Here is a 12134-nt window from a genome sequence, read left to right on the forward strand (position 1 = left end):
TCAGTGAAGCCAATTCAGGTGTTAAACATCTCCACACCGTCCGGTGACCCTCTCTGAGATGACATCCATTTTGCGCACTAACACCGATAACGCAGCTAGGACATTGTCCAGCTTACGATTCACCTCGAGTAACGTCCCAGTCTGTGAGGTCTCCACACGGTGCTTTCCGTGGGTGCGGGTCACCCTCCAATCGCTCCCGTCTTCCCAAATTTCCAGAAAACCAGATATCCTCCCACTCCAATCAGAAGAAATCCAGTGATCATCAGGCCAAATATCCACATATCTTCGACATCCTCAATGGACAACTGAGAGAGGCATACGATCCTCCACACCTTCCAGGAATCGAGCGCATATCCCGCTGCGTGTGTCCCTTGCGGGCAAGTGGGAGCCCCCTCCTCCATTCTCATCGTAGAAAAAATCTTATCAATCTCGTTGAATGACCAATTAATTAAATCCATTTCTAAAAAATAGGGATTTCCATAAGAAATACAGAGAAGCGCTCTGTAGGCAGACAGGACAAAGGGCCTTGGGAAAAAAGATAAGGGAGCAAAAGCAGAAGCGTTTGTACTCTGCGAGTGCCGGAAGAAGAAGTGTGAGACAAGAAGTAAAAGGTTTTACGCTCTGTTAAAAACACCTGTTTGTTGGAGGTTTGCGAGGATTTAGCTCCCCTGTTGGCTGGTGTTCTGCTGTTCATGCTGGGATTCTGTTTCCCCTGCAGCAGCAGATACAATAGATACTACAACTGTCTCTGAGGCGGCGACGGGAGCTTCATTTTTGATTAAATGATTCGCTACTGAAGTAGAAGAAGAGTGCACCGTTTGGAAAGGAGTTGGTGCTGTGGGGACTGAGGCAGGCATAAGTTGGTGGGAACTCTGTAGTCCTCCTTCAAACTGCTCCTTAGTTTTCTTCATCATAACTCGGACCGTCTCAGAGAAGACTGCTCGAGGGTCAGGGGAGGACAGAGCAGGACATGCGCAGTTTTCCCTCAGCTCCAGAGCCTAAAAGGACAGAAGGCACACAGGTTTACTTATTTCACTTTAAATATTGTTAATTGGTTTGGACTTGAAAATGGATTTGGTCCATAAGGATGACTTGGTTGAACTACTTGTAAATAACTGTTGAATACAAAAACATATTTTGAGTTTGTACCAGAATAAATGCGTCATAAACTGTGAAACCTGCACTGTTGTGATGTTAGTTATCTGTACCAACATCTACAGATGTGCATATGGAGAGCCATCTTTATAAAAATACAAGTTTCTAACCAGATTTCACAGCAAAACATTAAAGACAACTTTGTCCTCAGAAGAAAAACCACATGGTTAAATTTCACAATAACCCTAAACTTAAAGTGACAGTGTGTATTTTCCTTGGTGATGGGGCAGTAAATACCTAAAATCATTGCAAGCAAGCAGTATTTCTGTGTTTGAGTAAAACCTTACCAACAGATGGTCATTAGGGTCAAAAATTCCTGGGAGTGCCATTTTTTGAACAACTACTTCATCAGATTGTTCAACCTCCAGCAAAATGGCAAGTACATCAGACTCCATTTCATCACTGGCAACGAGTGAAGAGGTAAATGTGTAAAAGAAAGTTTATGAATGGTGAAAGTTTTGTAACTGTTTGTTACAAATCAGTAAAGGCATTTTGTCTTCATGGGCTCCCATAGAAGGAAACATGGCGTTCAACAGTGCGTCGCCCAGAGACTTAGGCCCAATCCCTATACTTGCACTGCACCCTGCGGTCTTTGGCAATGTGTCCTTGAAGGGAGTGTGCAATAAGGCTTTGAGTGTGTAGTACGTAAATGTGCAAACAATTGCAGAATTGGGACAAGGAGCATTGCTTCATCGACTGCATCACATGCCAGAATGCAGGTTGCTGTACTTTTAATAAAAACCTTTATTAAAGGGATACTAAGCAGTTTTGCTTGCTTTTAGCACCCCCTAGTGTCCGTTTGTAGAAGCTAAACTATCTCCTCGCTGTATGTTCATCTTTTTAACACCTTAATCTAACAGCTGAAACGTCTCCCAGCATTCCTAAAGCCGGGCGGACACTGTGCGACTTTTCCACTCGCAGCGTTCAGCTTCAGCTCAAACTGTACGACTTCCTCGCAGAGCAGATCTCACGAGTCATGTGCTCACACTGCACGACCCAGTTCTTGGATGCGACCTGACTGCTCACGCTGTACGTCTGGTAGCAACACGTCGAACCTAAAAAATGTGCTAAAAATAGCAGTTTTTACACGTCAGACTTTTTTGTCTTGTTTTGCCTGTTGTCCTTCGGGAGTGCTGCAGGAGGACACACAGGGATTTATGGGGGTTGGATGAGGAAACGAAATAAAGAAAGTAAATCTGTGTTTTGTGGTCAGTTTAATTTGACATGAACACGACAAACACGCTTTCTTGACAATCTTTGTGAGTAAAAAAACGTGTAGAAACAAAAACGAACAGCGTGTGTAATTAGGGAAATAGCGAGCGAGCGGTGTTGATGCAGGACTGCGCATGTGCCGTGAGCGGTTCTGGTACTTTTTGGGTCACAGCCGCTCGCTGCGCCGCTTCAACAGTGCGATACCCTCACGAGGGACGAGCGAAATTTCAAACATTCCAGAAGTCCGTGCTAGCTCACGATTGCTGATCGGCAGCTGGTCACGTGGTGCTAATTAGGGATGGGTATCGATTAGGTTTTATCCGATACCGGTGCCAAACCGGTACTTTTGAAATGGTACCGGTGCTCAAACGGTGCCGGAACCGGTGCTTAAAGAATGTAAAAATACACAAGTTTTCCAAAAACCTCTTATTTTATTTTTTGATATTTTGCCTTTGTAGATGTAATGAACCGTGACTGTGAGGAAATGGTCCTGAGCAACACTAGTCCATCCATCACAGGTGATTGCTACCTTGTTAACCTGAGCCAACTTCTGGATGAGGTTGCTTTTTTCAACAGAATACCATGCAGGTATAAATGTGTTGGACAGGTCGTCTCTGGATGGGGGCTGATACCTCGGATTAAGGGCAGTGCACATCGCCCTGAATAGAAACAAATAAATTTGAATTTAAATTGAAATGTAGTTATTTTTCCAAACAGATAAAAAAAGACTAAATAAAAACATGTAACCCACCCTTTATTTGTACCAATTATTAACAGAGCACTTGCAAAGCTAAACAGCTATGAACAAAACTATTTTTATATCAGAGCAATGCAACATTTTTACCTAAATGATGGTGACTCCACCGTTGAGAACGGTTGGAGATCTTTGACTACAAACGTCGTCACTGCCCTGTGTATTTCCTCCACTTTTTCTTTGGTCAATTTAGACCTCTTGGCCAGCGTGAAGGGAGTCTCTGCCAAAAAGAACGCAGCATGTAGCTACGACCGTGTTTGCTAGCTCACCCTACATGCATTCATTTAATAATGTGTGCTCAACGTATAATACACATAAACTACTTTAAGCTACTTACCCAAAGAAGAGCGGCTGCTGCTGCCGCCATCCTCTGTCAACTTTTCTGCTACAGCGGGAGGGGCTCGGCTGGGGCCAGGACGATTCTCCTCTCCAGGTTCTTCTGGGGGAACGTTGCTAAAGCTATCTCCAATACCGACAGTAGATGCGTTCGGTGGGAGGTTTCGCTGTTGCAAGCTATCAAACACGGTGCATGTCTCGGCTTTTAAAAAAATGCTATGCGTCACCAGGTGTTTCATTAAATTAGAGGTGTTACCTCCTTTACTGAGTATCACCTTGAAGCACCTGTTGCAGGTTGCTGAGTCTGCATCTTTTGCTGTGAAGTACAGCCACGCTTTCGACCGCTTCGCCTTCGGCATTTTGATAAATAATGTAGGTCCGCTCTAATTAAATACGCACTTGGCTGGGCCCGCCTACTATCACCGGAAAAGTAAAATGAGTGGCTACTCGAGTCCAAGATGATTGACATCTCCGAAATGAAGCACCGAAATCTGCGTTGCTTTTCGGTCTGGTTACTACCGTTTATGTCAGAACCGGTGCTATTAAAGTACCGAGTACCGGTACCCATCCCTAGTGTTAATCGCCTCTCGTAACGCCCTGTACACTACACGCCGCTCAGCTCAAAACTCGCCCCGATCTTGTGGATTCTCGCACGAGTGGAACATCGGCTCAAAAAAGTGAAAAAGTCGCACAGTGTCCGCCCCGCTTAAGTGTCTACAGGAGTGACTCATCACTAAATTAAACAAATCAGCTGTGCTCATGATCCAAAACATGCAGGAAACATGCTGAAGGTAGGTCAGCTCAATTTTTTCGAAGGCCCAGCAGACCAGACCAGCAACTGTGAAGTTGCAAGTGAGATACTCTGGCCACAGGGGGCGATAGGGGCTGGGTAGCATTTCATTAACCCTGTAGGGTCATTTTAGCACATACTGGCTCAAGAACATCATCTAAAAATATGAAAAAGTTGTCCCTTTAATAACTTTCAAACAAACAATTTATATTACATTCATTGCTGCTTTGTCTAAAACATTCAGAGCATCAATTCATCATCCTAAAATGAACTACTTTCAGTTGAAAATACATATTTTCAGAAAAGGCACTTGAGTTTTTTCTCTCACAGCAATAATGGATTGTGGGTAATACCCTTCACCCAAGTCCACATCGATGCCCTCATTTACAGCAACATGTTAGTGGATATTTCCAGAGATTAATAGTAAAAACTATACATTGTCACTTTAAGAAAGCATGAGATGAGTTTATTTATGTTAAGCCAGAACAAAGAACAACATTTAAGCTAAACGAGGTCATCTAAAACTCCCTGGAATATCTTTCACAATAAAACTTGTCCTGTAAACATTTCTTATTCATATCATGTATTGATCTGGAGTCAAACCTTTGTTTCTACTTTATCTTGGAGTGATTTTTTTCCCTCCTCTCACCCTCCAGAAAACCACCTCTCTGTAATCCCAGTAAGCTGAACAACTGCTGCAGATTTATCCGGTTAGCGCTTGTTAAAAAGAACAACAGCAAAACAAAGCTATTCTGAATAGAGCAGCAACTGTTGTTATAAATAAAGCGCTATTGAGGTTGGATTTGTTTATCATGGCTGTAAATCCTCCGTACCTTCTATTGCCATGATATTATTTTTTTTTAAAATGGAAGACCATCAAGCTAAAAGATAGCAGTTTGACTAAAAAAGGTCACCAGAAGCAGCTGTTCTAAAGGTTACAGAAAGTTAGGTAAAGGACACCGACCACAAGAGCTTCACAGCTGTTAAACTCATTCCCACTTGCCTCACTTACATAAATGTATCTGTACGTGCACTTGGCCAACCACTCGACAGCCTCTCCCCCTCATGCTACCTGTGGACTTAATTTACTTTGCTTAAGGATGATGAGCCCACTTGTGGAGGTGGAGTGCCCTCATAAGAGTCAGGTTAAGTAGCTAGAGGCTATCACCCCTTTGCAAGGTTAAAAACATCACATTATGCATCCCTTTCACCTGACTGGGCTCAGCTGTTAGTTGGTTCGTTTGTGCAGAAGGGCTGGATCCATCTGTTTGTGTTAGTAGGGTGTTACATTATCACAACACAAACAGTGAGTTTATTCAGCACACACACACACACACACACACACACACACACACACACACCCACAAACACAAAGGCCGATTAGTACCCAACCAAATGATCTTCATCATTTCATTGCCGTTGGCTAGAGCCTGGCCTTGATAACAACTGCTGATAGAGGTCACTCTACCTCACAGAGACAAACATGGGTGGACACACACACACACACACACACACACACACACACACAGCCACCTGATGGAGAATTAGTGGTCCACACATCTGTTAGGTCGCTGTGGTTGGAGCATCAGATAGAGGAAGAATTTTCCCACTAACTAGTGAACTGAGAACCTCTCAGACACAAGCCCACAGCCTGACATTGGGAGATTTCTAAAGGTGTCTCATTTCTCCAGAACCCACCATATTAGTTGCCTCTTGATTGCCTTGCCACAGTGCCAACAGCCTGTGAGACTGGGTCTCTAATGACAATGCTGTTTTCTTTCACGTCCTCAGCTCAAATCCTGCAAGACACATTAGTTTTGCTGGCATCCAGGCCCTGGTGAGGGGAAACGTTCTGTCTGTCTTCCTGAAACCCTGCATCTTTTCCTTTTGTCCCCCAAGTCTTTCCTTCCTCTTTTCTCTCCTCTCCATGTCTGCAGGTGGCTAAACATCTCTCCAGACACTTCATTAGTTCCAACAGCTCCTAAAGCTACAATGGTTTCTCTATGTCTGAAAACGTGCGTAAGACATTAAAGATCTGTTGGTTTGTAATTTGTGGTGGGAGACAAACATGTGCTAAAGAACTGTGTTTACTTCAGGGCTCAGTCGTGCGTGTGTGTGTGTGTGTGTGTGTGTGTGTGTGTGTGTGTGTACCTGTGGTATGAGGCGGTCTAGCTGACTGGATCTGTTCCTGTGTGATGGGTGTGTGGACAGCCACTCGGGCGAAGTCGGCGTTCCTGTGAGTTGATCTGCGAGTTCCATCTGCTGCCAGAACACTGGGCCTGCTCTCACATCTGCACATGCCTGGAAAGGACATATATACAATTTATGGAATCAGAAATACATGCACACACACACACACACAGAGAGAGAGAGAGAGAGAGAGAGAGAGAAAGAGAGAGAGAGAGAAAGAGAGAGAGAGAGAAGAGAGAGAGAGAGAGAGAGAGAGAGAGAGAGAGAGAGAGAGAGAGAGAGAGAGAGAGAGAGAGAGGCCATCTCTGGTGCCAAGATGAACAGGTTTTTTAATTAACTCGGAGTTACATTTAGTTTGACAACAGTGCCCCCTATTGTCCAGTACTATGTTTGCTGGTTCTAATCAACCCAAATTCATTTATTGTCATTATGTTCAGTTCAGGAAATACTTAACTAAATAGTATCATGAATTTATAATGGCCAAAGAGGGATTTCATGTTCTTCTATTGTCTCGATTTGCATAAAAACATTTTTTGTTAAAGACGTGATGATGTGCAGGTCCTTTCAGGCATCGTGTGGAGCAAGTTAATTTCTGAAAATAATAATTTTTATTCACATAAATGTAACGTAAGGGATCCCATTGTCCGTATCGCTTTCATTTTTCTTTCCTTTTGCTGTTTTAAATGATCGATCATAGAAATTCTGCATGTATCAACAACATGGTAAGAACACATGAGTGTTTCAGGCACATTTAGTGTCTTTCAGAATAATAACCCCATGACATGAAAAACAAAACCAACTAAAGTTGTCCTGTATAAAATAAACTAAATAATTTGCCTTTTTAGGTGTTTCTAGAGTAAGTTATTTCCATCCCACTGGTGTAGTGACAACTGGTGATTATGCACCTTGGCAGCTAACTGCAGTCCAACTCGATCCGCCTCACTTTCCAGCTTCCGACTGTAAGGATGGTTGAACATCAGCTGCAGAGGGGAGAAAAATCAAGAGTAGATTTATGTCTAAGTGGGTAAAATTCAACAGACTCATACATCATTAAGCTTCAACTTTTTCAATTTGATTTATTTATCTTTCTATCAAACACATTGACACTTTCACGTCTCTAAAAACAACACCCAAGTGATGCTTAACGTCTCACCTCTGTGAGCTTGTCCTTCGCCCATCCTCCCAGCAATGCCAGGAAGTCTCCCGGACACAAGGCCCAGATGGCTGTCACCAAAATAAGAGACAGGAGGTCCACAATATGAGACAGGCTGGCCTGCTCTGCCTGGAGGGGGTTGATGAGTGACGAAAATGTAAGAGGCAGAAAAAAAAACACAACAATTAAAAGTTTTTGGGAGGGGAATGAGGCCGCTGGAACATATTGATTGTTCTCTTCTATTTTCTGAAACATTTTGGCCGTAACGGATTTAGAGGTTTTAGGAGCCAATCCAATACAGCAAACCTGCTCTGTAATGCCGAGCTCGTCGATGCTCATTCCCTTTGTCTAATTAAAATCTCCTCCAAGCATTTCCTTTGAGAGCGTTCTAAGACTTGAAATACCCACGACTTTTTTTAGAGGCAGCTTTAGAACAAAAACGGGAAGGGCTTTTTTTAACAGGAGTACGTTTTCTGGGGGAAAGGAGAACTGATGAATCATGATTAATGGATGTTTGGAGGTGATTGTCAGTGAGTCTTTTATCAGCAGCTGATGCAACAGCACTGTAACAGATGCTGCTTCACTCCATAGAAAACTCTGGAGATGCACCAAGAGCTGATTTATTTTTAGGTAGCAGTGGGGTATAAATAACAACACAACATTTCTGTATCAGTTTGAAAATGTGCACAAATAACAACTCACCTCGTAACAAACTATTTATGTGTAACAGGCTAAACTGCTGCCTGGCGTGGCTCTGGTGCTCCTTCAGTCACGACCCAAAGCTCATGACGCAGGTGTGTTAAATGTTAAATGATGTTTGGCTTCTTGGTGCTTATTTCATTCATGATTTTCTCTTTGCTGTTTTAGGTTTGCTATTGTTTCTGGTGTTTTGTACCCTGGACCTCGAGTTTTGCTCCTCGTCCCACTAATCACCTGCCCCTGCATTTACACACCTTTGGTTAATCGGCTCCTTGTCAAATCTTACTGTTGGCCTCCCTGTGATTTTTTTCTGTTAAGAGTCTTTGTATGCTAGTTTTGACGTTATTTTGTCTTATACCACCTCAGCCCTTTCCCCCCATTATTAAACATTTTCAGTTTGTACAGAGCCACCTGACTCCTTCGTCTGCTGTGGTTCATTTTAACACCATCGCCCATGGCAAGATGAAGGCTGGAACATGGACTGTGGTTCAAACTTTTTGCCTTCAACACGATATACCAGTTCAGCATGCACCTGCAGACCTAATCCACCCATTGCTCAATTTTGCCTTCACTTGTGAACCAAACGTCAAAAAACTTAACCTCCTGAACTTGATGCAGGACCTCTCCCTCGACCCAGTGTAGGTGGTCTATCCAGCTTAGTTAAGGATCATAGCCTTAGAATTGGACGTGCCAAGCTTCATCCCAGCTGCTTCACACTGAGCTTTAAACCTTCTCAGTAAGAGCAGCAGGTCATAGTCAGAGGACACCAAGAAAACCATGTCCTCCACACAAAGCAGAAATGAGACCATCACTCCAACACTTTCTATAGGAATTATGACAGTTCTGCACAGAATCCTGGTGGAGTACCACTCATAGGGAAAAGGCTGCTGGTTGAAAGAAGCAGACTCACGCGTTTGGTACAGAGCCTGAGTGGTCCATCCACTCCATTCTTCCTTAGGACTGTGTTCCTCACAGTCATCTTGTGGGACACAGCCATAGTCGAGATCCACAAAACACACAAAATGGTTGGGAAAACTCCCATATCCATTCCAGCACCCTAGCATGGTTAAAAAGCTGATCCGTGGTTCAACAGTCGAGATGAGAACGATATCGCTCCACTTTCACTCAGACATTACTTTCATTTGAGGGAAGCAGGTTGTTCTTACATTTTCTGCTATTTAGAATCTGTTCTATGTTTTCTGTTTGCAAGCTACACTTTAAACCTTTGAACTGAGATATTTTATTCGTGTACTGAATGCTAACAACTAGACCTAACTGAACTAAACCTAAACTAGAAAGGTGTAAGAAATATCCGTTCAGCAAATCAAACCAAAGGAAATCCAGCTTGACCCAGAAACAAGGTCGCAAAATAGAAAAACGGCAGTTCTGTACTTACAGAGTGTTCCAGTATAGCATGTGCCATTTCATGTCCTAGGACAATCATCAGCTGGTCAGTATCTGCTACAGCTTCTAACATCCCAGTGAACATGAATACTTCCCCATTCTGCAAATATATATGCATATATTACATTATATTTTAGATGCATGTTTTCTACAGATATTGTAATTAATTGTCACATTTGCAAATGTATTATTGCTATTTTTTACTTACTGGAAGTACAAAGGCGTTGATTTGGGGACTTTCCACCACATGGACACTCCAGGGGACTTCAGACACTTGAGGGATGTCCTTGTTTCTTTGTACAAGGAGCTGAACCGACTGTTGCACCATCTGGTGGAGAGGGTGAGAGTCTGGGAGCAGGCTCTCTGCAAACTCCTCCAAGTGCTGGAGCACAGAGACCAATATTAGAAATCATCTCATCTGCCATTTACACAAATTCACCCCCCAATGTTAAATTAATCATGTGCAGAGAACTTTACTGCAATGATCAAAGTAAGACCTTAAAAGGCGTATAATTTATTACTGTTTGACCTTTTTCTATCTCACCATCTCTGAAGTGAGGACAGCCAGCTCCCTGTACTTTTCTCTGCTGAACACCAGGAGGCGGACACGTCCCGTCAATGGGGACTCATCCAGGTGTGTTAGGAGTAGAAGGGCTATAATCACCAAGGCAGCTCCTCCACCTGCTGCAAAATGCCAGCGATGCTTCCGGACCCATTCACGCATGAGCTGCCTGCGATTCTGTGGTAGAACCCTCCACCACTTCCTTATGCTCCTGCACACAGGGGGAAGCCGTCAGGTTAGTTTTATACTCATGTGTAGCTCATAAAGCCTCATGCAACAGGTCTAAAATCCGAAACTGGCCAACGCTGACAACAAATGTTGGGACAACAAGCATTTGTGGGTTTGACAGCTGTTTTTCCTCACAGTTTCTTTTTGTGCTTTTTTATGATTACCAACCTGTAATGAAAAAGGAAAGGTGTAGGGCTAAACACGTGTGTACACCTTCTACCTACCTCCCTTCCCTTTCAAACATACATATGTAAATATGCATTATGAATATCACTGATTGTGAATGTTTGGGGGGAAAAATGTTTTCTAAATCATAAAACGGTGTTACATGATAATATAGGTTTACAGTCATTTTGCATGTCGACATACCTGCCCAGTAGTATGGCAGCAAGTTTCTGTAGAGGCTTGAGAACCATCCAGAGGAGAGGGACAGGAAGAGCCCTTCTGGGGACCGAGGTGTGGATGTGGTGTCCCCCGTGTATGACATGAGGACACACCGTCCACGCTTTGCCACATGACTGTCTAGTTGCGATCAGTCTCAGATGAGTAGATATTGTTTGAAAGTTAACGTAAGAGCAAACCGGACGATTCTCTCTCACTTGACGTGTCATTTGTTTACTTACTTGCAGGCGAACAGCGAAGCGACTGTTTCTTAAAACGTTACCGCAAAGTAAAGCCATTGTTCTGACCTATGGCCGGGCCACTTACAACAGCAAGAGGACTAAAATGTTCGTGAAGATAAATAAAAATAGCTAACAAGGAATTTTAACAGTTTAGGTCATGTTCACTCAAAACTTCCGGGTTTCTGTCAAAGTCATCGACGAGCTCGTAACCTTGGTTACCAGTTTCCGCGGTACCGTGAATCCAGCGGGGTCCTGCGCCTACAGATGATGTCACACTACGGCAAAGCCACTCGGACAAAATACATATCACATCTTTTTAATTTACATTTTGACATACATTTCCGTTTACAGTACAGCATGCATTTAATAATAAACCGAAAATTACATAAATTACAACAGAACTCGTATGAGGAAAACATGTTTACATAGAACATTGCAACATGACAATAAACTAATAAATAAGTTAATAGTCACAAAGGTTGACGTCTCAGCATATTTCTTGTGTGGTTGATACATTGGACTGTAACTTAAAGAACAAGAGACTCGGACATTGTTTTGTACATCACAGTTATAGATTAAAGGTATTATTGGAAATTAACTAGAGATGTTTTATATTAGTTAATTTAATTTTTGAAATAGTTTGTTAGGCTTGCTGTTTTTCCATGTATTCGTATGTATATGGTCCCCATAATGAAAATAACGTACGTATACACACACACACACACACACACACACACACACACACACACACACACACACACACACACACACACACACACACACAATTTTCACCATTTTGGGTATCTTTTTGGTAGACTATCCATGAATATCATCACCTGAAATTTTGTTAAACCAAACATCATTGATTTTAAAATGTAACCTTCGATAAACATCCTCCCAAAATCCCATTAAGAAAAAAAAGTGTTCAATTGTTTCACATTTTGCCTTACAGAAAACACACTGGTTGACTCTAAATCTTTTCCTTAGAGTTTCAACAACAGGATATATATTATGTATTAGTTTGAATT

At 42.6% G+C, this 12134-nt stretch overlaps 1 protein-coding gene across 2 annotated transcripts; it reads right to left on the reverse strand.

Annotated features, from left to right (window-relative positions):
• Positions 1–434: 434 nt before the first annotated feature.
• On the reverse strand, positions 435–11330 carry oma1 (OMA1 zinc metallopeptidase). 2 transcript variants are annotated; one of them, XR_008558939.2, is made up of 9 exons: positions 10853–11330; positions 10238–10466; positions 9902–10075; positions 9686–9793; positions 7591–7719; positions 7343–7417; positions 6399–6548; positions 5946–6046; positions 889–998 (listed from the first exon to the last, which is right to left on the reverse strand). XR_008558939.2 is itself a non-coding variant. In XM_015971790.3 (8 exons), exons 1-8 carry the CDS (start codon positions 11161–11163, stop codon positions 660–662), a joined length of 1515 nt encoding a protein of 504 aa, XP_015827276.1. In that variant the 5' UTR covers positions 11164–11330; the 3' UTR covers positions 435–659. The 2 variants fall into 2 exon arrangements, 1 of the variants encoding a protein (XP_015827276.1); XM_015971790.3 differs by lacking the exon at positions 5946–6046 and having other exon boundaries at positions 435–998.
• Between the last annotated feature and the right edge of the window lie 804 nt (positions 11331–12134).

This window comes from Nothobranchius furzeri, chromosome 8 (assembly GCF_043380555.1).
Source record: "Nothobranchius furzeri strain GRZ-AD chromosome 8, NfurGRZ-RIMD1, whole genome shotgun sequence".
Classification (NCBI taxonomy): domain Eukaryota; kingdom Metazoa; phylum Chordata; class Actinopteri; order Cyprinodontiformes; family Nothobranchiidae; genus Nothobranchius; species Nothobranchius furzeri.

Excerpts from the sequence above, each read along its gene's own strand:
- oma1 (XM_015971790.3), bottom strand. The coding sequence starts at position 11,163 with ATGGCTTTACTTTGCGGTAACGTTTTAAGAAACAGTCGCTTCGCTGTT. Across the intron at positions 10,467-10,852 it reads GCTGCCATACTACTGGGCAG|GAGCATAAGGAAGTGGTGGA; the intron begins GTATGTCGACAT and ends CCCTGTGTGCAG. Across the intron at positions 7,418-7,590 it reads CGAAGGACAAGCTCACAGAG|CTGATGTTCAACCATCCTTA; the intron begins GTGAGACGTTAA and ends TCCCCTCTGCAG.